General features: G+C 39.6%; 1 protein-coding gene across 4 annotated transcripts in view; it reads right to left on the reverse strand.

Moving 5' to 3' along the window:
- The window catches only part of ZZZ3 (zinc finger ZZ-type containing 3), a 110,639-nt gene that overhangs the window by 34,819 nt on the left and 48,374 nt on the right, over nucleotides 1-27,446 (reverse strand). For all 4 annotated transcript variants that reach the window (XM_090050356.1, XM_090050355.1, XM_090050353.1 and 1 more), the window contains exons 2-3: nucleotides 27,029-27,185; nucleotides 13,414-14,970 (exon numbers count right to left, since the gene is read on the reverse strand). In XM_090050356.1, coding sequence (XP_089906482.1) covers nucleotides 13,414-14,921 — 1,508 coding nt within the window. In that variant the 5' untranslated portion in view covers nucleotides 14,922-14,970; nucleotides 27,029-27,185. The remainder of the gene's footprint in view (nucleotides 1-13,413; nucleotides 14,971-27,028; nucleotides 27,186-27,446) is intronic.

Consider the following 27,446-nt stretch of genomic DNA (forward strand, 5'->3'; position numbering starts at 1 on the left):
CAGGGAAACTGAGGAGTCTTGTCTCATTGAATCCTGAGTGGGATTGGTTTCTTGGTCATTTATACCCTGATCCACAGATGTTGTGCTCAATGGCACCAATGTGTCCCTCTCTAAGCCTCTCCAAGCTTCTGCAGGCATCCTTCATGACCGAGAAATTCTGAAGGCAGAAAATAGTAGTGGGTTTGGCATTCCCAGGTCTTCAGGAGCCTTATCTGGGTCAAGGGATCTCATCTCCTTCATGAAGGCACTTTGCAAATAATGTCATGACTATGTAATGAAGGACAAAGGCTTCCCCCATCTGCCTTTGGTTGGAGAGCTAGATCTCGGTGAGGAGCAGGCAAAGGTATAAATTCCGACAGTGTTAGTCTAGTAGGCGTAATGATGCGAGGTGTGGTGATAAGCAGCCCTGAACTCCAGACTGGATGTAGAGCCAAAGAACTCATCTATTCTGTTCCTGCCTTAAACAGGAAGATATGGCTGTCCCTGAGGAAGAAGAATATCACATACAGCTGTCAGAAACGTGGATCAGAACATCACATGAAGGGCAAGCCAGAGGCCCAGACAAGGATATTGGTCAAAAAAATGAATGTCGCCCAACTCCTCTGAAGGAGTATAATAAAGAGACAAAGGCAATAAAGGCTAAGTCAAACAAACCAACTGATTTTCTTGATAAAGCCATAAAATTCTGGTGCTTCATGGGTTTGTCACAAAGAAAGAGAGAGATCTGCAGGAGGTAAAAATAACAAGCAATAGCTGAGAGCTGCAGGCTACCACACAGTAAAAAAGAACTTTTAAAACAGATTCCCTAGAATGGCAAAGGTGGTTAGAAAAGTAATAAATAAATAAATTTAAAATAAAAGAAGAAAGAATTGGTATTGCAAGCCACTAGGACAGATAAGCAGGCAGCTCTGTCTCTAGTCAAGTGTTTAAAGGGAAAGGAGGAGTGGAATGTGCATAAGCACCACTTACCCACTTAGGAAAGAGGTACTCATAGGAACTAGAGAATATTCTATGGTTAATAATATGGAAAAGAATCTCTAATCAAAACTTATTGGTTGGTAGACCTACCTACAAGTGAGCGTATGCATGTGCACAATTACCTAAAGGAGATGATATTTTTAAATAGTCAAATATAGATATATGTGTAGAAATAAAGTATGTATTCTATGTACTGGTTCTGAAATAACTGTTTGAGTACTTTTCAGGAGAGACATTATAAAAAGGAGTGATGCTGTCAGCCACATCCTGTCTCAATGCACCTTTTGGAAGGGATAGTTTTTGGTGATAAAAAAAGAAAAACCTTTTTTTCCACCCAATATTGTGCTATATACCTGACGGTTGCTATGTTCCATCTCTCCACTTCAGTGGTTATCTAACAATAGTTTGCATTACATTAAGAACAGTCATCAATTTTGGGATCAAGGGTTTTAAACAAATGCATAGTAATAATTTCAGTTTTATCAGATTTGAAACACTGATTATCCCATTTCCTCCTACTGTGCATCTGTATGTATGATTTTAAATAAAAGAGTAACAACAGTTTGTCAAAAAATATAGTTATATTTACAAAATATGTTTTAAAATATGGCTTGTTTTGAAAAGTATTTTTCTGATTGTAATCCCAGAACAACCTGCTTCATTTTTTCATAACATTAAATTCAATCTCTGCTCTATTGCCATCTACCGGCTCTCAAGCAACACAAGAAGTCTCTTCTCTGTTATTTTGGCTGCTGACAGACATTTGGGGAAAAAATGTAAAACAGCACTTGAGTTTCAGCTCGATGCACCACCATACCAAGTGCAGCGTACGCCCACAAGAGAAACCGTGTTAGTTTGACCCGGCTCAACCAGCGCCTGTATAGATCACGCACTTCAGCAGGGCTTTTTGTCACTTTTATCTAACAGCTGATTGAAAGCGCCAAAAAGCCCCACTGAAGCGTGTGATATATGCAGATACTGAGGAGATGGGTCAAACTGGCATAGTTCCTCTTCTGGTAAAGTGCAATTTTGGGGTTATTTTCCCCACATCTGTCAGTGCCCTTACAGATCAATTTGAGGTGGGTTTTTTGAGTAATTCAAAAGAAATCTCATAACTGCTGGACTAAAATAAGGATTAGTGTGTTGTATATATTGTATTAGTGACCTCCAAATTCATGTAGGAAAAAAGTAACGTGAATGTTCTTAGAATTTCAAAGGTATCCTATGGCAACTAGTATGAGATTGACTACCTACAGCACTCTGTAAATCAGATCAAACTTCTCTCCAAAGCAGCTGTATGTTTTCAGCTCTGAAATAGAGAGTACCTTTGCTTCCAAGTAAGGCATGAAATCTTCGTTACATGCTATACGTGACATGGCAAATGTGGAACTGTGCCAGTTGGCCCAAAGCTAACATACATCCAATATTAATTAGTAGATTGGGGGAGAAAGTTGGGACAAGCATGAGACTGATAAGAGCACAAAATAGCACATGGAAGGAAGAAAAAAACTTTGATGGAAAGGTGGTTTCTTTAGTTTCCGTTAAAAAAACAAAGCCCGTATTTATTTTACCTCAGTGAGACTGAATTAAAAAAATTATCATATTTGGGCTTGAAAAAAAATTAGCACCTGTAGGTAGCGCCGTTTGAAACCTATACTTGCAGACAGGACAACCCACGGTTTATTGCAACTCACTGATTTCCCACTAAAATTGTCCATTTGTTTCAATGCACAATGTACTCAACTATCCTCTGAAAGGTTTTTATGATTCAAACCTACATACAGCCCACTTAAAAAGTATCAGATAATTTCCAACAGGGGGGGAGAGGAGGTGGAGAGAAAGTCATTTAACACATGGAAATGCTGTTCTATCTTAGAAGTGCTTCAAAGACTATCATGTTTTCCCCATTAGATTTTCTCAGTTTACAGATGAAGTAACTGAGATATTAGTTAAGTGACCCGACCAGGACTACATTACAGTAGCAGTTCCATGATTAGAATTAACAAATTTCTTGGTCCTATTCTTGGGCTATAATCAGTATCTACTAATATTTCAAAAGCAAAAAGACTTAAAGACTACTGAACAACTTACATTGTCACTTTACAGAACTATTTGTAAAACTGAAACACTTAAAAGACAGGAAAACATAAAACTTACCTTGTCCATACATGGAATAAAATACACGTATTATGACTAAGTATAAAGAAATGCGTACTCATTACAAAACAGCCAAAATATATCGTTTGATTTCAGTAGTAGGCTTAGCTTTCATACTTACAAAATCCACATACTTGAGAAAAGATATAAAGGGTATTACAAATGCCTACACAGACAATCTAGTAAATACACACATTTCTTCATCTTCATTAAAAGTCTTAATTCTGATCCCAAATAAATACGATTGTATCTATTTATCTCACTATTAAAAAAACTAAATAATAATCATATTACTACTACTAAATCATTGTTGAATGAGTGAATAATATTTCCCATTTAAAACAAACCAGTCACAGAGGGGTTTCCTCCAACAAAAAGGCAGAAGCTCAAGTCACTGCAAAATGGGCTCAAGAAGCAGTTTAAATTCTCCAACTCACAAAAATTACAAGGATTGGCAACGCAGATGTTCCATTAGGGATTTCCTTTAAGTCATGTATATAGATTTTCAGTAAACAAAAAAGTAACATGGCTACACTTTTGCTCTAAGAGTAAAGACAATTTAATCTGTCAGACACTGCACTATGCCAATCTACAGATTTACAACCTAGTTAAAGTGGATGTAACTTGCAGTTGTAAACATCTTAATGGAGTCCAAAGCCTTTTGGGGAGGAACGCTGGGGGGAAAGGAATAGCCAAAGAGTAGAAATAGGAACTGATGAGTAAAAACTGTCATGGTAAAGTATGTGGATTTAACTCCTGGGCTGAGTTGTTATACAAATCAGTAGCCGAGTCTTACCTTGAACAATATTATTCAAAACCAAAAGAATAAAACTGAATATAGAAAAAGAGATGAAATAATGAGCAGTTAAAAGTCAGTTGATTATTCCTATTAAAAATAAAATGAAAGAGACTAGAAATGTACAAACTTAACCCCACTGCACAAAAGGGCCCTGATTCTTAGACCTACTGTAAAGCAAACTCAGGCTACTTGTGGAACTCAAGGCTACAAATTTAGCAGCTCCTGAGGGGCATAGGATCAGAGAGTACAGATTAATATCTACATCAAAACCAAATCAAATTAATAGCTGCATCAAAAGTAAGAATACCATTCTTTTTTTGTGAGCTAGGATTAATTTGTATGAGCTGTCAAGCTTAAACTGGCACATATGCTTCGTGAAAATGTTTTCACTGTAATTATTTTGTTAGAAATAAGATTATCTTTCCTGAAATGAACATTATGCATCTTTGATTTAGTTAGTTTATAAAGTACTTCTCTACCCTGCCTTTCCTGAAATGGCTATACTTGTAGAATCCCAATTATACAGTTATTTATACCCATATAGAGAGTATAGGTTCCTGCCCTCCTTGTACCTTCTGGTAAGTATCCTAGGTACGAAGGACATTTTTAAAGAGATTACTCCCAACTGCATATTTTCTGGCATCTTTTTCTGGAGCACTTAATGCATGGCATTGTTGAAAATGGCATACCAAATCAGATACTTCTTTGCTTTCAGGTTTAATGGAAAAATCTCATGTTGACCTAATAGAGATCATCATAATATTCTACTGATTTTTCCTTCTGAACAACTGCATTTCTTTTAACCTATGACATATCCTATACCTTCAAAAATATTCTTTGAAGGTAATTCTGTATCACCTTCCTATTTAAATATCTTAAATGGATTATGTACTTTGAAAAGTTTATACATTTCCAAATAACTAAGTGTCAGAAGTTGTTCTCATCCTTCTCCCCCAACTCCGCATGCCCTTGAGAGAGAGGATTTTATTTTTTTCTCTATCAGACTGCACTGGTAAATGTATATTAAGAGGGGAGGGAAGTGAGGCGTTTCATACATTTACCTGGTATTTATTAACCTAATTAATACCACTATCATAGGTTTTTTAAAAAGTATATGTATTCAACCAGGCTTCAGGCCCATACCTCCTGAAATGTAAATAAACTGATTGTTTAATATCTAGTGAGTACTGGAATATCAAAAAACCCCTAAACTCCTTTTATTTTAGTTTGACTGTATTCTTTCTAGTATCACTCCATTTTTCCTTTCTCCCCCTGCCTTCTACAACATTTTTCCTCTTCCTGTGTTGCTTGCTTCTTTCTCTTCTCTCTCCAACACTGTCTCTTAAAATTTCTTCCTCCTCTTCTTTAACTCTTCCACCTTTGTATATCACACTTCTGTTTTCTATCTTGTTAAAAAGCCTTCTTTTTCTTCTGTGCCCATGCACACATAGGGACTGCATTCCCTTGCTTAATCTAATATACAAGCATTGGCATTTTGATAGATTCCTAAGAGCCAGACAACTGAACAAACTAGTCAAAAAAAATCAGATGAGGGAGGGACTCCCACTGTCCAGGGGCTGAAGGAAAGTGGGGAGATACAAGATTAATATATGGATATCACCTCTAGATCTTTTAAAATGAGTCCCTCACCAATATTTGTCTAATAAACTGAAGTATTCCCTCCTCTGCTTCCAAAAAACCCTTGCTCCTGGAAATAAAAATAAGCATACTCCTTCCCTCTGTATCCCTCTTGTGTACAAACAGTAAGGGTTCTCTACTTCTCTGGCATTTAGTTCAGTCTCATGGCTGCAATGATTAAAGTATGTCCCCTATTATACTGTTATTTCAGTCTTTTAAATACCAAAGGGGAGTATTTACACTCCTCCAGCTTTCCTCCAGCCTCCAATTATGAAGTCTTGTCATCTTAATGCAGAACTCCAATGTGTCTCCTTAGTACTCACTGCTTCCTAACTAGCAACAGAATTAAATGGATCTGATTCTTGCCAGCTTCACTGCTGACCATAGGACTCCCTAGTTTGACTTCTGCAAATTAACAAAAGTCCAAACAGGTGGAAAGGAATGAAGACATCTACTTGCAGTCTCAGCAAAATGTGGTGACAATGCAGTGACTTCTATTCAGTTAACAACTGAACATTATTTTTTTCCACCACAAACATTAGGGACTTATTTCCTATTAAAAGCAAGCTTCAGATCCTTAGATCTATTGTACCCACATACTATTGTACCTCCACAGTTAAAACTGGGTGATACTTTCATCTGAAACAGAGCTTAGGTCACTTCATTATCTCTCTTTGAGTAAGTACAGCCATTCTGGCAGAAAATTGTGGGGGGAGGGGGGGTGTTAAGTACTGTACCAGTAAATACATTAAACTGTTTGTAAATCAACATTAACGAAGATGTTAATTAACATAGTACCATTCTCTAACAAAAACAACGAGTTATCTCATACATAAACTACACTGGGTTTATTACATTTAAACAATTCTATATTTGCTACATTTGTAGTATTTGGTTTGGGGATAAAATTTTACCGAGGTGGTCAACCCACAGCACACATGCCAGAAGTGGCATGGGCAGCCTCTGTATATGGCATGAGGCAACAGGAAAGGGAGTGCAGGGAGGGAGCAGAAAGCAGTGAAAGGGGCTAGGAATAAGCACCCAGGGTGGGTGCAAGCTTAAGTTATGGAGCTCATGCCAAAAAGATGGGCCCCCACTGAATTATACTATACATAAAATGGTTTACTCTCATTTTCCTGATATAAACTCAAACTAAACTACCATATTTCCTCAAATATAAGATTAGATTAATTATATTCTATATACAGACAATTTATAATTTGATATAGTTTTCCAGGCACAGAATCTAATTATTGGAGGTTTATCCCCCTCCCACTGCTATAGCAAGGAAAATAAATCTGGGGACTTAGATAATTCCCTTTTCCTCTACCCCCGCAACCTATTCCCCACTCCTTACCATTAGACCCTGCTCTCCCTGAACACATGGAAGTGAGGAGCAAATCTGAAAAAAAAATTACCCTGAAATAAACATGGCTGTAGCAATTTGCATATAATACCTATAAACTTAGTTCAACCAGAATGGATGCATTTTACCTTTTTTTTAAATGCTGCAATTTTAAGCACAGGTACTCCACAAACACACTTTTAAGTAGCACCCTGGCACCTATTTATATACAAGGCAAACTATACATATTAGTCCAAAGCCAAAAGGCTCACGGTTGACAATATATAGTTCGTTGGGCTGGGCCCCAGCAGCTGACAGCATTTAAAACCATGATGCCCCCACAGCTTAGCACTGCTCAATGTGTGTGTACTCCAGAAACCCCCCACAAAGGATCCATATGTTAATCAGACCCCCACTCGTGAACTGGAACCAAGTGTTCTTGGCACGAGTCCTGCGATCCTCCAAAAATTTATATACAGATGAGGTGCAAGCCAGGTTGGTTGGCCCACCTCATGGAGGGTGAGGCCACACTAATCATATGGGAGAAGCTAAGACCGGGGGTGACAGAGGGATTCTAGGTTCCCAACACTGCTCAGTATGGGTGGTGTCATTTATAGTCATGCTCAGTATTGGCTGCATTTAATCAACTTCCTAGTTGGTCTCCATTACTGAGCACATGCTGCTTTTCTTAGCAGTTCAAAGATGCATAATGTATTTAATGCAGTTTCCTTGTATGCAAATGTAAGATGAGGCGGTTTCTTCCCCATGCTAACTGGGGGAAGGAAGGCGTCTTGTTTTGAGTAAATATGGTAATAAATATATTAGTGAAATCTGGCTGAATTTTTAAAACCCATTATCAAGCTGAGAAGGCAAAATAACACCACAGAAAATTTCAAAAACATCTGCTATCTTACCATGAAATCATTTTAGGTATATACTTCAAATGGATTAAAAAATAGTCTGTAAATAATTATAAGGTAAAATCTGTGCATTGTAAGTGCAATAAGGTGATGTTTTAGAGAGAATTATTTTAATCTAAAGTATTATGGGTAAACTGTTGTGACTTTTTAAGTACATGACCCAAGCCACAGGAGAATGTCACTGTAAACCTTTTGTTCATAAAATGTTATGAATTTAACAGAACTATACATAGTCATGATGGCCGTAAGCAATGTAATTAAAATATCTAAACCTGTTTCTGCAAATCACTGGTCTGTCGGTGGACTGTTGCCTCTGGTGCCTCATTAGCTTCAGGTGGACTTCACAATGACAGGCCATAAACTGAAATGTAATCAAACATTTTGTTGTTTGCTTTTCTTTCTTTCAATTTCAACCCTCTATGTCCTCTGCTTGTGAAAGCTTATGCTACAGATCTTTAATTTAGCTGGTCTATGGCCCCTGAGAGACATTAAGTTAAGTACATGATGGAATTTAATCCAGGATCCCAAAAGTCATGCTTCCTGCCATGCCACCCAATTGTGAGATGGAGCATCAGATCCCACTGTGCCACACTGTCGGTGCAGGGGGAGCCCCATCCTATGCTCCCTTTGCACCAGAAAGTAACAAGCCTGGCTTCCTGCACCACCATGGCTGCAAGCCTAGATCAACTGATCAGAGTTCCCAGCTGGGGAAGCACGTAGTGCACCTCCAAACTGGAAGCCCCAATCAGGAGCTCCCAGTCTCTGGATCACACAGAAGTCTTGAAACACTCCAGTGTACTCCAGAGGCTGGCAGCACTGGCCACACATTCAATTAAAGACATGACAGGAACCAGCCACAATGTTAGTACCCATATTTTGTGTAGTAATTTGGTAGCTTATCCCTTATTTTACCACACCGTTAAATCGAATGAACGTGTGGCCAGGTCACTACTTAACCGGTTAATCACGTCTTAAACATAACTTCTGTTAGAGGCATACAAATTGCAAATCTACCCTGCCTTCTGCCAGGCGTTCACAACTATCCAGGCTTCTGTGGAGCTCAGTGGAATGCTGTACAAGCCTGAGTGGTCCCTACAAATGTAACCTTAGATTACAGGACCTAGGCCAAAGTTGTATAGCCATATGTAATAAAAAAAATCAACTCATTCAAATTTTGGTCTTGAGCCCTTTGATATTGTAAAAGAAAAACCTGAACAAACTTTCTCCCCTCCCACAACAAAAAGAGTTTTACATAAAGTAGAAGGACACAAACAGGAGATCTGAAGTGAAGAGAAAGATGACAAAAAGACAGAGAATAAAGGAAAAATGAGAAACACACTAGAAACAAAGTCTCACAAAGATAATAAAAAATGGAAAGCAAAAATGGAAAGAATGGAAAATGATGGTAAGTAAAACCTATACTAATGCACTATATTAGGAATTGAGAGGACAAAACCAAAAACTAAATAAATGGATGAGAAAATGCAGCAAACTTTTAAAAAACAGCTTAAGTTCCTGTAAAATTTAAAAGCCTCTCTATTGGAAATGAGAGAAAAACTTTATATACCAAGTAGATTTTTTGAAAGTGGAACATGTGAAACAGAACTTATACAAAGGAGAAAAAAAATCTGAATACATAAATGAAACACTAATATTAACCTCTACATCAGCCTGTTACTGTTTATTTGCATGTCTGTGCTGCTGTACAATTTGTTTACAGTATCATGGATTACTCTTGGGGAAGGGCCATCATTTATTATAAGTCCTTACAGCACTTACGAGCTTACCCTGCTGGAGACCTAGAGACATTACCTCTGTAAACATTTAATCATATTCCACAGTCATCCTACTTTTGTAGTATTTAGCTTCCCTCTAGTGTTTTCCAACCTCTTTAACAAACATTCACGCCCAGATTTTGTTTTAATCTGACAGTATTCATAAACAGAAAGAACACAATACAAATGTCACTGCCATGCTTTCCTGGAAAATAAGACTTAAGGGTATTTGTTGGACATATGAACACACTTCAATATATATTTTGGTATTTTGATCTAAGACTGTTGTTAAAATTTGATAACTGAATTCTGAGGTACGTAGCCAGTAAGAAAAAAAGATAATCAATAGGGCAAAGATAATCCCAGATAATATCAAACAGAAGAATAAGGTCCGCCCGTCCCCTCAAAAAGGTGCAACTTGGGTTTATGTTCTAATTTGCAGCAAGAATATTCAAGAAAAACTAGGAATACTAAGATTAGATTGTCCTAATGATGAGGCATTCCAGGGTACAAATGGCTATCAAAAAAATAAAACAAATTCTTTAATGAACCAAGAAGTGATATTAAGGATTAGCTCTGGAGAAAACTACTTCAAATCTGTCAAGATGGTATAATAGCTGCCTGGAGTGGTTTGTAAGAAGGAATTAAAGGTAAATAAGTGGAAAAGGAAGCAGTTATCTATAAAGAAGGGTCTAATTCAGGAAGCACTGAAGGGTTGAGAGACATTATATCTTATGCTTTTATAGAGTGCAAAACAGAAGACCAGCCTGCTACATAAAGCCAAACGTATCAGACGCAAAACTAAAAGCCTGCTATAGTGAATGCCAACTATAATGGAAACCCTGGAATTCTTTACACATGACTAAGCAGAACATGTAGTTAATGCATTTTAAAAGAAGTCTTACTTTCTAAAATTCATTTATTTTATAGAATTGACATTCACTGTTCAAGAATTCCAATTTACAAAACAGATAACTTTTCAAACTTGAAACCATGTGAATATGAAAAAATGCAATTCAAAACATCCGATTTGCCTTTGAACGATTGACTTTACAAAAAGTTAGCATAATTGCATCCTTGAACAGCAAAATGGATACGAAGCTCTTAAAAAGGGTGATATCATGGGATACGATTGGAGGACAGACTTTGCTTCTTGAAAATATAAGTTAACCACCAACATTTTTCAAACTATAATAATCAACATTATACATAGGAAGGAAAATAAAATTTAAACAACAGTATTTTGGTATTGTTCTGTAATGCTTTCTATAAAGTGGACCCCATCTTTTCTTACTATGGGAACTGATAAGGTGCTGCAGAAATAGTCGGCATGTCTACACGTACCACTATGGTGCCACTGTTACTGCCCCATCATTCAATACTTCCTTTTGGAAGTATTAAAAGATGGCGTAGTAACAGTTAGTACTGCACTGTGCAGAGTTACTTTTAGGCACTAAGTTGCTGTAGCGACTTGCTATAATGGGGGAGCGTGTCACTACGACAATGTAGCTGCAGCATCATGAGTTTTGTATGCAGATGCTACAGGAGGCCAAGCTGCTGCAGCAGCATGTTGCTACGGCAATGTAGCATCCTGTGTAGACGTGCCCAGTACGGGGGGGAGGGGAACGACACGACACACAAAGTCCGGCCCATAGGCCGGATCTGGCCAGCAGCGGACTCCATTTCCCAGCAGCCCCCGCCCATGTGGCTGGGGCTGATCTCCATGGCAGCTCCAGCCACAGCTGCACTGTGATAGCGCAAGGCTGTAGTTGCCATGGAGACTGGCTACAGCTGTGCTAGCAGGGCATGCAGCAGGGAAGGGTAGGGGGCTATTCCATTTGTCACCACTGCAAGGAGCTGGGGCAGAGCCATGATGTGCTGCCTGTACCACTGCCCAGAGCATGCAGGCTGCAGACTGTGGCTCTGCCCTGGCCCTGGACCAAACTGCCTCTGCCGCAAGATTTCAGTGGCTCTGGAGCAGCCCCCCACCCTACCGCGCTGTCCTGCCAGCACAGTTGGGGCTAGTCTCAATGGCTACCACAGGGCCTTGTGCTATCACAGCTATCATGTTATTCAGCTGCTGGCTGGATCTCCCATTTTGCCCATCCCTGTGTTAAAGAGTCTGCATCTAGATTGTTACTTCTTATAACCACAAAATATAAGAAGCTTATATCTAGTTTCAAATGTTCCTGACCAGCCTCACAAGCAGGTAACCAAGTTGAGCAATTCAAAGAGCAACTGCTTATATATAATATTTAGCATTTGTCTGTATTTTCAGTTGCCCTCAAACTACCCTCTGCAGGAACCTACTATTTGTTTTCATTTGTGCATTCTACCAGGGCTATTCAAGTCATTGTTATTCAGTGTTTACTTCCAAAGTATAGTTTTTTACTACCATAATGTGGATTTGGGAAATGCTTATTCTGAAGCAGCAAAAGCCCAAGGATAAATCTGAAAATCTGGTCCATTTTTATCCTTCTACCCCGATAAACCAAAGTTGAGAACCACTGTCCTTGTATTAACATCATTAGAATTAAAATAGAGCTCCGTATTTAACTAAAAAGGAAATTAAATAAAAATGGAAGCGATGAAGCTTTTGTTTATAGTTCAGGTCATATCATTTGTATACTTGTTTTCATGGACTATATAATATCCTTCAAAATAAAAGTGTGTGTGTACATACACACACACACAAAAACTTAGATTGAGAAAGTGCTGTACCATAATGTCAATAATCACTGTTATACAATGATAATTTGTGAAAACCATAATCTAGTTGGCAGCTTTCTCTAATCAAAACAATTTATTTATATCCAACACTGAAGAGAAATTCATTATAACAAAAATGCAACTCCAATAATCATAATACAGACAAATTTCTGCAGGATTAGAGACAATCAGCTGTGCCTTGTACCTCATAGTGCCCCAGGGCAGCGATTATCTATGGAAACCACGGCTTCTGTCAAATCTTATTGCAAGCAATAACTATGTTTATCTTCACTTAATATTTGGCATTTCAGTTCTCAGAGAGAAATTTAGACATCCAACTAAATAGCGAGAACATACACAAAAGTCTAAGTAAATTTAACAAAAATTCTCAAATTAGTTGTGGTATAAAACTGTGGTCTATCACTCTTGGACTAATTCTCTCCATTCAACTTCTATTTCATAAAAATAAGTGACTTTCCTTTACAAGGAGTGTTGTCACATTTATCTGTGGCTTGACTATTCTGAGAATACAGATGACCACACCAAAGAAAATCTTTACATTGTTGCACTGAATTTAACACCAAGCCTGAAGCTAATTAGCATGAGAATGATATAGCTAAATCCCTTAGACAATAATTGGGAAATGGATGCTGCAGCAACTAGTAGAGTAGTATAATAAGATCATAATTTAATAAAACTGTAGGCACTGCATCTACTAGATAAGCTGGATAAATAAATGTGCCAATTCCAATTGAACATAATCCTTTAATTTAGTCTCTGCTAGTTCTCTAGAGAAAAAAAAAAGTAAGTTTCAAAACAATTTCTTGCTAGAAAACTCACCCTGTTAGACTGTATAAACCATACTGCAGTACCACACTGGATATTAATAGATTAAAGTTTTAAATATTTTGCCGGGGAAAGGCAGAGGGAACAAGGACTGAAGAGTGAAGTATTTCTGAAAGTTATTAAGAAAGGAACGATTAAATAATCTGAATACTTATTGTGATATAACTCTAAAATATATAGATTTTTAACTGTATTTTTTTGGTAAGAAACAAGAGCAGAATTCATGGTTACCATAGTTACACATACTCTTTGTTGTGTTTCAATGCCACATGATCTGATTCAAAGTAATACACGTCAGGCTCTTCCTCATCATCTTCTGCAGTGTGCAGGTTGGCACTCTCTTTGGCAGATGATATATATCCAGGAACGAGCCTAACTTCAGAAGGTGGCTTATTTAGTCCTTCACTCCCAAAACCTCCAGAGTCACCACCTCTGTCTTTTTCACTCTGTTTAATTTCATCAGAGTTTGTGGGAGATCCATTGATATTATTAATACTTGCAGGTACATTCTTTTCAGTGGGACTAAGATTATTTTCCTCCACCTGCCCATTTTCTCTACAAGGAGAGTTATTTTTAGTGGGGCTACAACGGGGAGCAGCCCTTCGTGGTGAAGTTCTCAATGTGTATCTGTGTTCTTGAAGTTCTGACACTGATGTCATTTGAGCTGAAACACAGTCCAGCATTGAAGATGGTGGTTCAGGTTCACCTGAGATTGATGTACTATCATGTTCAGCATTCAGGCTGCTACTGGTGTTTTCAGCACATTGTTCCTTTGAGGCACTGCTATCTCCCACCACATCTACTTCCTCCTCAGAATCCCTTAATAAAGATGACTGGATTTCAGAAAAGGACCCTGTAACTGGTTCATCTGCCTGATTTGCATGTTCCTCAGGCAAGCAGTCATTTATTATTTTATGGTCCTCTAACTTTACCTGTTCTTGAGAATTTGTGCAAGGCACATAATGGTCTACAACACTGTCCTCCTTGCTGCTATTAAGCAACAATGAACAATGGGCAAATGAGTTCCCATTTTCTGCTACTGTTTTTTCCTTAGACGTACAGGAACTAGCATTGTTCTGTTTAGTGCTCCCATCAGACTGACAGTCATCACAGTTTAGAGTACCTGAGTCTCTCTCATCAACTCCATTAACAGCCTGATAGCCCACAATCTCTTCAACTATTGCAGAATTATTAAACCCTTCCGTACAGACATTCACCTTTTTAACTTCCCTTTTGTCACAATCATCCAATAGAAGACATCGACAAGCTCGTTTACTCCCTTGAGAGACTGCATCATTGTCCGATATGGAGCTCTTACGCTCCAATGATTCCTTATCTGTTTTAGTAGACAAGTCTTCTTCTGAACTGTTTGGTGCCTCTGAACGTAAGCAACGTTTTATTTTTTTTAAAACTGGTGATACAGGTTCTGTCTGCCTTTTCTCGCAATTTTCCACAGTTTGTTTTTCAACATTATCCTTCTCTGAAGTCGACAGTCCTCTCTTCCTAGGACTCACCCACAATTCCCGAGCACTTGGCTGTTTCAAGTCAGTAGTTCTTCCACCATTATTTCCCTTCTGAGTTTGCACAGGATCTGGTCTCTTCTTTGGTGATCTTGATCGTACTTGAGGATGGGGAGAAACTTCCTCTGGATGAGCAATACTACGGTTTCTTAAGGTGCGACCACAAAAGTTTTCATCCAAACCATTTAAACCCACTGTTGATCTTGTAACACGAGTAGATCGAGAAGCAGCCATACTATGGCAAGTCCCTAAAGTATGTTCATCATGATCCACATTGGGAAACCTTCAAAAAAATGTAAACAAAACAATGAGAAAAAAGTAACATTCAAAAACATTTGCACCCAAATAATTATGCTATCATTTTGGAGGATATATCATATACTATAACTAAGGTATATGTATTTAAGAACTACATGAACGTTTCTTCTCTCGGTATCAACAAATAAGTAGGAAAAATGTATATCTATACCACAAAAGGATAGGTTACTTACTATTTCTGTTTATTCTGCCTTTAGTGCAGGTATCTGAGCATCACTGAAACTTGAATATCATAACCTAAACACTCCAGTTCTAAAATGCACTATTTTTGCCATGGTACACACAACATGTAAAATCATGATTATTGAACCTTTATTATTAACTGAAAAATATCAAATCTTAACTTTGAGGTTCCACAGTCTCCTTTAACAACATAAAAGATTGCATGTTAAGATGAAAAAATATTAAAACAGATCTTACTGAACCTGTAGTTTGAATGCATCAAAACAAGTCCCTGAAGAATAATATTTTTCATCTGTATTTCTAATTTTAGATATTACACTTGTCAAATAATAACTACTTTTAATGGTACAAATACGCCTTAGTTAAAATCTTAGATTCACATTTTATTTTAACCTATTTCTATCATGATGGACTGTATCGTTTCCTACCACAAACTTTAGAAAAATTAAAACTTAGATGCAGAGTTCAAACCCCTATTGTTTGTTTCTCCCAAACACTAGTTTTGTCTGACTCATCAATAATATTTTATTCTGTGAAAACTGGATCCCAGATTTATTCTTCTTGCATTCTTCATTCTTTAAAAATCAAGCATGCAACACTGTACATCATCATTGGGCTCTCTCCAAAATACTGAGGATGATGATTAAAAAAGAATTTTTAAACTGCATATGTTTTCTATTCTACTTGTAAGAATTCTTGCACATTGCTTTAAGAGGCTTGTTTGTTTTGTTTTAAAAAGTAATAACAGCAGCAGCAGTAGTCGTCAAACTATAGTATTATTAATAAGTCAGGAATTAAAAAATGGAAGGGAAATTATTTCAGCAATTTCTTCATCATCAGGGAAAATTATAGCGTCATTCCTCAGAAAGTTAATATTTATGCATAAAGTAGGTCAAGTTCCTTATCAGGAAACACTGGAGTGCACACATTCAGAACAAGCCAAGCAAGACCAATATTCTTCTGGAGGAATATAATGCTGCCTGACACTTAATGAGAACAACTTACCATATACTGCGTGCTTAAATGTGCTTAAGCCTAAAAACTGCTAGTTATGCTAAGTGCAAGATTACACAGGCAGTATTTTAGATTTTTTTTAAATAAAAAAATAAACATCAAACAAATGAAAAACACATTGTTACTTAGTAGGGTCAGTAAAAAGCAAGGAAAGAGTCTGAAAGGCACTATTTGCAAGCATGAGACCCAGGCTAGCAGATTCTGAATGTTCATCTATAACTGGAAAGTGATTACTGACCTTCTTAATGGTTGTAAATCAAGTAGTCTTAACTGCTGGGCAATATTAGGTTAACACTGCTAGACATCTGAGCAATTTTTAGGAATTTTACAGAAAATAAAACACCTGGCAATCTAATTTCTCTAAACAGATACATGTACCAATAGCTACTTGGCCATAAGCCAAGGCCTCCTGCACATGCACCCTAAACTATGTGGTATGATTTTTTTTAAGTTATGATCCATTGCAACAAGCAACTATTAAGAAATGTTAATGGATTATAAAGATATCTGCGCAAGTTCACAACCCGTAGTTTGGGAGAGAGGATGATAGGCAGTGGGTCTTGTAAGGGGCAGGACAGGCTTGCAGGGGATAGCAACAGTTTCCACAGTGTTAAACCAGTGATTCTCAACCCAAGTGCCACAACATACCGCTCAATACCAGAGCTATTAAATGAACAAGCACATACACGACTCATAAAATAAACTCAGAAATGTCACGTAAGTATCTATAATTTCTGAACATGCTGCTATGGTCTTTCTGAGTTCTTTACACAGAAGAATTGCTCTACTATTTTTCCATAGCTAAAAGCTATCACTTCCAAGGGGTGCCTCGAGCCAGAGGAGGTTGCAAAACGTGGTTCTCAATGCTCCCTCAAACATAACACCTTTGCCACCTCTGAACCTCATGTTTCTGTGCTCCCCAAATCTTCAGCTGGCTACACAATTTATTTGGAACTCCTAAAGGCAAACAATCAAAATGAAAAGATGGAAATTTCAGAGCAAAAAAATAGTTTGTCATAATCTATACAATAAACAAACAGGTTTAAGTAACAGCTTAGCAAAAAGCTAAAGTCTGTGGCACATAGAAGGGTACTTAATTATGTCTGATATAGTGCCCTGGCTGTAGCAAAAGAAATCCAAACTTAAACACATATAAGCAGTCATTTAGTACCAAATCAATAACACAATGCAAGTCAAAAGTGGAAGCCTGTCATTTCTTCTCTCAACTTTATTGTCTTTTTTTTCTGACAAAGTCTTATATGTAAGCTTGAAAATACCATTTCCAACTGTAGGGATCCTAAATGCAACAGAAAAGATGTGATCCAGTTGAACACATAAAAGAAAAAAGGTTTTTGACTCCTAAAAAATATTAATGTAGTAGGAGCCACTGAAAGTGAAAAGTTGATTTGCAATTCCTCAAGAGTTTTGTTTCTTCTGCAAATATTAAAGAACCATAGCTACCACAATTTTGATTTGGCTAAAACTGAATAGAACTTCCTAATGCAAGTATTAGCAATATATACCGTATTTCACGGTGTATAAGTCGCGTTTTGAAGCCCAATTTTTAACTCTTAAAAATGTTAAAGTTCTTTTAACAGTGCTTTTTCAGAAACTTCTTTGAATCTTCTTCTTCCCTAGGAACAGCACCGGGCTCGGTGCTCGGCTGACACACCCCCATCCCCTATGAGCAGTGCTGCCCGGGACATTCCAGCCCAGTGCAGAGCCCAGCACCGCTAGCAGCAGACAGGGTGCTCAGGCTTGGTGCTCAGCTGGTGTGGCCCAAGAAGCACCACTCGCAGGGGATGGGGCCATGCCAGCGGAGCCTGTCTCCTGTGACTGGCACTGCAGCATGTGTCCACCCCCCAGGTGCCCGGCCCACAGTGAGGCTGCACAGGGGCTGGTATAAATTGGCCCCATATTTCTGATCGAAAAAGTTAGGTAGACTTATACACTGGATCTACTAAATTCCTGACTTTTTGGATCAGAAAAATGGGGTCGAGTTGTACACCATGTCAACCTATACACTATGAAATATGGAACTACAGCAACACTGCTGAACTTAGTAAACATCAGCTTGCCCATTAACACATAACAAGTTCATTGCTTTACACCCTTCCTCATCTCTCTCTCTCAGGTACAAGACCCACCCCCGTACTGCTTCCTGTAGTCACCTCTTGGTTGTGTTTAGCAAAAGGGTTTTTTTTCTGATTCTAAGAGTTAGCTGATACTCACTGCAAGCAGATGAAAAATAAAGCAGACACAATAAAGCGGAAATGAGATAAAGTCAAGCCATGAAAGTAAGGCAGGTGAACCAATGGGTCCAAAGACAGAATGGCTGAAAAAACTTTTTCAAGTAAGCTGGGGGAATGTCTATAAAGACTGCTAAATAGCTTTACTGCCCTGTTGTGAGTGAATCTAAGCAAGGCTGTGGTGCACGAAATCACATAGCCGCAGTAAATCCTGAGAGAAGATGGGAACTACATAGCAACGTTAGCCAATTTCCAAATGCGTATAATATATATAGCACCAAAAGTATGTACTGCCGTTTGTACAGAAAGAAGACAAAGTATCTGTACCACAAGGCTTACAATCTAAAGTCACTGATAATTAAGTTCCACTTAAGTAAAACTACAAAGCAAAGATATGCAAAGGAGGACTGCTTGGACTCAATGACTACCTAGAGGCAGGATACAGACAAAAAACAGATGCCACTTGGGTATCCAACTGTGCAAGAACAAAATGCCACCAATAATGGATTAAGGCACCCTGATTAGCACCTGTCTCCTCTTGCTTCACAGCAACTTAATTGTGTACGTATAACCACAACTCAAAACAATGCTCAAAAGGAAAAGCAGTTACTATGTGCTACAAATAAACTCCCCCAAAACTGAGTCATATTCCTGACCCACACTAATGCTATTGCTCCAAGTTGTTCCTGCCTCCTCAGCTCAGTGTCTGAACCAGCATGTAGCTTTTATTACTGATGGTCTTGATAAAATCTTTCAGCCTCACTACCTCACAGTTCGTCCTATTAAAGAGAAAAATGCAGGAGTAGGTGGCAAGAAACTTACTGAAGTCTCTACAAGGAAAACAAAGATTGATAACAGACACAGAAAAATAAGGCAAAATAGAGAGCAGAACAATTAAGGAACTGGTAGGTGGCAGGAAAAGGAGTTACAGTAATCCAACTCAACACCCTCCATAGACACACACATTGAGACAGTAGCATAACTAAGGTGACCAGGGCAGCAGTGGAGATAAGAGCTGTCACTGCTGCCAGCTGGCCATGCTGCCCCCACTGGCAACCCGGAGCCACTCTGTACCACTGCTGCCACTATAACTCTTCATATACCCGCTGTATCTTCTTTTTACACAGAAGCTCAACACCTTGTAGAGGAGGTAATGTGCCTATATAACTCAAACTCATGCTCCATGGTAAAGAAAAGATAAAAGCTCCAATGAAATTTATTTCCTTTAACAAAGCAAAATAATCCAATTATATCCAAAATAAGCAACCGGGGGGGGGGGGGAGATGCATTTAGAAGCAGCATAGTTACTTCAGATTGGTAAGTGCTTTCTTCTTCTAGTATTGCATCTGGGACTCTACTCTGACTAATAAAGGAGGATCTTCACTTGAACAATGACAAGGCGGCCTTATATATCTCAACGACAGGCAGCTAAGCCAGCCTTAGGTCTGTTTGGACTCAATTTCTGTTAAATTCATCTCATGCGAATATGTACTGTCTGATCTACTTAGATAAAATATGGGTAAAAGTTGACTAACTTTCAATATAATACTTGCTTGCTGCAATAAAAAATATCTAGCTAACTTATAAAATAACTGCTTCTTAAAATGAACCAAACTAAGTGTCCTGTTTGCAGCAAAATAACAGGGGTGCACCAATGAAGAATTTCTGGGCCGATACCAATAGCCGATGATTAACGAGCCATATTGGCCAATAACAATCTGATTGCCAATATACAGCACAGCAGATTGGGGAGCAGTACCTGGGTGGTAAGTCTGTTGAGGGGGGAAAGGGAGGAAGGAGGGGACGATCAAGTCCCCTGCGGTGAGGGAGGGAGTGGGGCTGGGTGTGGGACAGAACTGTGAGTGGCTTGTCCAGGGGGCAGCTCGTGCTGCTGCACACACAACTGGATGAGCCATGGGGGGGCACATGCCCCCTGGATCTGTGTGTGGGGGGCTGCCACTACAGGCTGATGGCAGTGCCAGGTTCTTCCCGGCAGCGGGGTGGGCTCAGGTTGCGCTTGGGGTGGCAGTGGCAGTGCTGGGAAGGGGAAGTACTACCCCATAGCACCCCTACCACCCTTCCTGTGTGCAGCCCCACCCCAGCCCCCATACCAGGAAGAGCTCGGTGTCACCCCAGGCCCATAGCATGCAGCACGAGCAGCGCTGCGCCCCCCCCCCCCCCCCGGGATGAGCTGGTCCTGGCCCCATCCAGCACCCAGCCCCACTCCCTCCCTCATCACAGGAGCCTCAACTGCCCCACCCTCCTTTGCCCCGCCCCTTCCCCCCACCCCCAACAGACTTATCAGCCAAACGCTGCTCTCCAAGCTGCCAGGCTGGCCATGTGCATGCTGCAGCTGCGCATGCATGTAGCATTTATCGGTGCCATTATCGGACACATAAGCCCAAAAAAGCCAACTGCTGATAATGTCAATTTTCCTTTTTATCAGTGCACCTCTGCATTATAATGCAGTTTTCCTGGTGATAAACAGTGCTTGAAGGAAAAAATGGTGAATTTATGTTTGGCTGAGAAAGAAATCAGAGACCAACACTGGCAAAACAGCTATTGGTACCCGAATCTTAGCCTCTCAAAGCTGATGTAGGCTTCAAAAGAAAACAATACAACAAAGTTTGACAGTATGTCAAATACTGAAAAGTACCACAGTCAAAGACCAAAACACAAGCAAATCCAAAACAGAACAATCCTCTCCTCCCTCCTGTTCTACCCCCACCCCTCAACAATTTATTTATTTATTTAAATAATCTGGGTGCTATAGAATGAAAGAACACAACTGAGTTCTGTGCTGATCACAATCAGCTGTTATGGCACTAAGAGTCCAGTTACTCTGAGAAGCACAGTCCAGAAAACAGGAAAGTAAACACCGTAGATAAATACCTACATGGAAAACAACTTTATACTGCAGAGATTTCTAGCAACTGTTTCCAGCTCTTCACCAGATACTTCTGTACTTCAACAGAATATTTACAGTCTAATTCGGTCAACCAGTTGGCATTTATATTAGTGGACCCAGGGGACTTTGGACTGGGACATACAATTTGGCCCATCTCCCAGTACTAGTAAACTATTACATAAGAAGAGGAGCCTGAGCAATTTGCTAGAGTTCCAGAAGGTTAAAAAACCACAATGATCATTCATGAAAGGAAAAATCTGCTTTCTTTATACCTTCGAAAATCTTTCATCCTATATAAAGTTTCCCACTAGACTTGTAATGACATCAACAGAGTCCACACTAGAGGAATAACATGCAAGATAAATCAGGCAAAACAGTCTGAGAAACTAACTGGTACAGAAACAGTTTTGAACACAGTCTAAGATTTGTGGAAGATCTGGACTCTTGATCACCACTAACTGTGACCTGGTGAAAGCAGACCTTTTGATCTTAAGTTTTAGTCTCAATACCAGAACCTCTGACAAGAGGCCACGAGGCAGGCAGTGTTGAGAGATAGCAAAACAAACTGCCCCTAAAGTACAGCATTTGGAGGAAACTTTTAGGGCTGTGGAAAATCTGCCACAAACCAATAATATTTTGAATGAGCAGAAAGTTCCACAATCTGGAAAGCAAATCCATTAGTCAAGAACTGAAAATCATTTCTGTGGGCACGAGAAAGAATGTATGAAAGTTATCACACACACTTTTAATGCTAAGTGTAAAAGCAACTACGATTCATCATTGAATGCAATGCTCAGATCTCTCTTTCAAGTAGCAGAACATAAAATGCCAAATCAAAATGGCAACAGTACTATTTAGTGAATGAGATAGAACAGGAAGAGCACCAAGATGCTCCAAAAATTACCTTGAAAGTGTCTTCATTTACGTTATACTTAATTGATATAGTACTTAGCAAGGCCAAAATTAATGCCTTAAAAGCTGACCCCCCTCACCTCCAAGATCTCAAAACCCAAACAACTTCAGTAGAAACAGAAGATCAATAATGCTGTATACTTAAGTATGTAAACATGGATTTTAGGGCTCAACTTTAGGCGTATAGTTCATCTTGTAAAGATGAGTTATCCAGGCCATGGGCTGGTCCACCCACCTCTACAGACTAGATTTGGCCCATGACCCTCAATGCTGCAGCTGCCAGAGCCTGTACAGCAGAAGCATTCATCTTCACAGCTGCTGGAGCTGCTGTTTCAGTACAACTCCAGGACCCTGGGAGTTAATGCCACTTGTCACCCCCTGTTACTCACTGCTGAAATCAGGGCCTTCAGCTGCCCATGGTTACAAAGGCTGGCACCAGGAGGAAGTCAGGTGGGGTAGTAGTCAAGCAGCAGCTTTAGCTTCCTGGGTTCCAGAGTCACGCTGAAACTATGGCTACAGCAGCCACAGGGATCAATGTTGCTGCTGGCACTTACTCACACATATCTAGCCTGCAGGAAGCTCTGCAGTCTACAGTCAGCCTAAGAGGCCAAATGAGTCTAAAACCCTTGTTTTAGGATTTATGTAATGTTGCTTGTTTTTATATTTTTTGTTCGTTTTTTTATAAAGTTGAACTACTTAAATCTTGTGAAACTTTAACATCTCTACTCATGTGTCAGCATCACAGTTTGAAGACTGACCCTGGGCTACCATCCCCATCACCACCATAAGCTCTATGTTAACTGACTACAGGAGACTGCTATTAATTTGGGGGACAGGATGAAGAATGCAGCCCAGCACAGCCTTCTCATGACCCCCAGCCCCAGGTAACAAGGGAGTTCCTGCTGTATACGGTGAGCTGAAAGTGGTGCCATTCCCAACCAGAGAACTGTGGTACCCTGGCATGCTTTGAAATGCTTTCAACGGTGCAGCGGGGTGCTACACAATGTTACCACTGTTTCGTGTGCAAACATGATTCACAAAATAAACCTAGAGATTTCAAATAGGAATTAGTATGTTTAAAACATTCTGACCAGCTGTGGTCTCTCAGAGTTTTTTGCAACAGAGAAGTTGCTCTATTATTTTCTGTGGGAAAAATAAAACAAGCAGTAAAAACTAAAAGCTGGCATTTTCCAAAGGTTACCTGAAGCCTAAAGAGGAGTACCTCAAGTCTAAAAGGTTGAGAATCACTAGAACATGCAATAGCAGGAAGGGGAGAAGATGGGCTGCTATGCGCCAGATCAAAACTGAGAAAAGCAGCTTCTCCCCTCCCCTTGCTAACAAGAAGGCTCCAGACTGCCCCATCCTTTCTGGGAGGGTTTGGGAAGAGCTGTTCTCAGACTGTCCCTCCAGGATAAGCAGATCAATGGGGCCTAGACACCAAGATTAGCTCCCTCCCCAACTGTGCCAACAGCTTCCAGGTGTTCCTATTACAATACATGCAACTACTGCTTTGGCAAAATATCAGCTCTCCCTTGGAATATCTGCGTGTTTAGCTCTTACTTGGCAGTCTGCCAAAAAGTGCTGATGAATGCAATTGACAAGTAATAGGTACTGCAATATTTTGCAGTGTCTAAGCAAAATCTTAACAGAATTTCACGGGCCAAAGAAAAGACTCTGCTGGGGAAACTGATGAAACCTGGTGTGATTTCATAAGACCTTTCCACTGAAAAATGAAAGGAGTCTAAGAGACACCTGTGTAAATCTCTTAGTATGCAAGAGAAGGGGGAAAAAAAAAAATCAGGTGAAGACTACACAGCAATGAATAAAGGAAAGGCAAATGGGCAAAAGGACAAGGACAAAGAAAGTTCACGCTGATGAGGAACAGTCAAGTTCTTGACTGAGTACATGACAAAACTGTGCCTAATCCAGCTATGGTATACAGTACAATTAGTAGGAAACAATAAAATATTTGCAAACAAACATCAGAAACCTAGGAACTTAAATTACTGGTGGAAGATATGAAGATGGACACAACTGGACTCGGAGCTGAAACTGGATAAACAAAGACAGCTCTCTACATCATTAGGGAGGTCAGCTTCTGAGCTACAAACTACAAAACAAATGCTACTAACAATAGCAGGGCCTGGATAATCCTGAATGTGATTGCTAACCAAGGCTAACAAGAAGCAATACTATTTTTGGCGTGGTTTGGTAAGTTGCAAAGTGACTAGTCACAAAATATGATGTTGAATAAAATGACCCCAGACAAAGAAAGTGAAAATGGTAGAAAATATAACACTGGTATACAAAGGTCATGGGAAACTAACTTAAGAGTCTTCTTTGATACCTGATTTTCTAGTGAAAGGAAATGTTGATGTTCCTTATCCAGACTTCAATAAAGCCTTTTGTTACATAGATAAGAAACTATTAGTTAAGATGGAGAATGTAGGCTCAGTAGAGAAACTGGCTCAAAGAGAGATGCCAATGGGCAGTGAAGGCTCTGGGAAGTGTTGTAGTATCAAGCTGGATAGTAATAAAGTTTCTTTGGGACCAGTCCAGGCAACAACCTTGTTTAATATTTTCATTAATGATCCTGACACAAATAACAGGAGTGTGCTCAGGACACGAAACTGGAAGGCATCATCAATAAGAGAAGCAAGTTATTACAATGACCTTGAGGACTGGCATAACAGAAACAGGATACAATTCAACAGTTCACTATGTACTGTTGGGGACTAACAACACATACTGCAGCTATCAGCTGGGAAAGCATCAGTTGGAAACGACTAACCAAAAAGGACCACGGTATGCTACTCAATCACTGGATAACAATGAGTCGAGTCACCAATATGATGTAACCATGAATAAGTTAAATTCAACCCTAACCCCATCCATTATGCGAAGTTTTTCCAGTAGAGCCAGGAAAGTGTTAGTAGTACAATAAATATGCCAAGTAGCATCTCCCTCATCTGGAAAATTATGTACAATTCTGTCCTATGAGAAGAGACAGGAAGATTTGGCTATTTTAGCTTAACAAAACAAAGACAGGGAGGGAGTATGACAGCTGTCTATAAACAGACTAGAAAGGGTAGACAGCAGGGAGAGAAAATAACTATTTAAGCTAAAAGACAATACTGACACAAAAATAAACGGGATAAACTATGAATAAATTTAAGACTGAAAAGTCTCCTAGCTACCATATTTGTTCACATATACCAAACCCCTGAATACAACATGCACCCTGTTTTTCGAAGGCTCTAAGAAGGGAAAAAAAAAAATTTCATCTTGGAATATGGGTAAGTTCCTGAGGTCTCGGGTCTTTGGGTCTGTGGCCAAATGCTGGGTCTGACCCTCTGCACCAGCCCAATCTAGTGCAGAGAGGATGGAGCTGCATGGCACACCAGGGCTGGGACTGTACAGCAGGGCTAAATCCAGTATGCCAGGGCTTGGACCACAAAGCAAGTTCAGATGCAGATTGGCCCACGTGCTGGCCTGATCCGGCACACGGTGCCAAGTCAGTTGGCTGGGAGGCTCCCCAGGGGTCTAAAGATGTGTCAATAGGGGAGCAGTGGAAGCACTAATTGCCATGCATAGCAATTAACACAGCCACCTCTTCCCTGCTGCTGAATCTCTGGACATTTCATATATGTATGAAAATACAGTATTAGAGCAAATCAGGTTTATTGCTCCTAATAAAAATATCGGAAAGCTGTTCTAGAACCTAACTGGTTTTAAAATGGAGCCCACTAAGTTTATCAAAGACATAATATAATGTGCCTAAAATAGCAGGAGCTGCGACTCATGACCCAAGAGGTTGCTGTCAGTCCTGCCTCTATGCTCACTAGCCTGGAACTTGTACTCTATGTTGAATACCTATGTCCCACTGTAGGAGTGCTCAACCCCCGGCCCATGGGCCAGATCCAGGCCACAGCACCATGGCATTCAACCCATGAGGCTCCCCACAGCTCCAAAAATTTGGCACTGCTCTCCTTCTGCCAATTTTCCATACACTTGCAGGGCTCTGATCCCAGCATGCAGGGCTGAGCAGGGGCAATGCCAAGCCCCAGGACCCAGTCCTGGTGCGGGGAGTCAGGAGGGCCTGGTGCCAGGTCCCCAGGGCCCAATCCCAGTGTGAGGAGGTGGTGCCAAGCCCTCAGAGCCCCATCCTGCTGGGCAGGGGCCAGAGGAGGTGGCGCCAGGTCCCAAGAAGATGTGGGACTCATTCCAGCCCAGGGAACAACCCTAAGCCATTCATCTGGCCCACAGGACGAAAAGGTTGAGCACCACTGCCCTACTGCAGACAGAAGTAGAGTGAGAGCTTCTCAAAGAAGAAAGGTTTCAATACTCCTTTTTTATTAGAAAAAGTTGAACAATGTAAGTTATCACCTGCTCCTCCTGCGACAATCATTTACAACTAAACTCAAATGTAATTCACACTGGCAATGCTTTTCGAATAAGGAGTCTTATTTAATTTCACTTGGGTAATGTTACTACATCAGGACTGGGAACTGGTATTTCAAACTAAGTCCCAGTTCCAAATTCAAGTTTTGCAAACATTTTACCAAGTATTAGTTGCCAAACTCAACGGATATTAATGACGAGCGATGCCTCTGATACAATACTGTAACTCTCTATTATTGTATAACTTTTTAAAAATAAGCAAAAACAAAATCTTAAACTGCAGTGCTGAAATCCATTACTTTTAGTAAAAAAAAAAAAAAAAAAAAAAAAAAAAAAAGAAGTAAGATTTTTCCTACCATTTCCAAAGTGAAGGAAATATAAACTTCTGATGTTTGGTCTAGTAGATGCCCATGGTGCCACCGTAATGCTATCAGTCACCATTGCTGAAAGCCATGATGCAATTCAGATGACTTTTTAATTAGTTTATGCCAACACATTAGCAAGACTGGATACCTGTCAAGAAAAAGACAACAGGGTCAATAAAATATTTGAATAATCTTAAGTTTATTTATATGGCTAGTAAGAATTTCAGAAAGTGTATTTATCTATGTAGCACTGGGACAGTGAAAGTTTCTCAAACAAGTTCTAACCAGTTTTATGAGCATCATAGAAAACAGCAACATACGAACTAATCAAGAATGTAAAGTACCAAAACCAAAAAGATAAATGTGCTCAAGTAAGACATTTTTTAAATATTAAAATGTCTATCTAGCT

Source organism: Crocodylus siamensis, chromosome 5 (genome assembly GCF_052110815.1).
Source record: "Crocodylus siamensis isolate JL-2025a chromosome 5, ASM5211081v1, whole genome shotgun sequence".
NCBI classification, from domain to species: domain Eukaryota; kingdom Metazoa; phylum Chordata; order Crocodylia; family Crocodylidae; genus Crocodylus; species Crocodylus siamensis.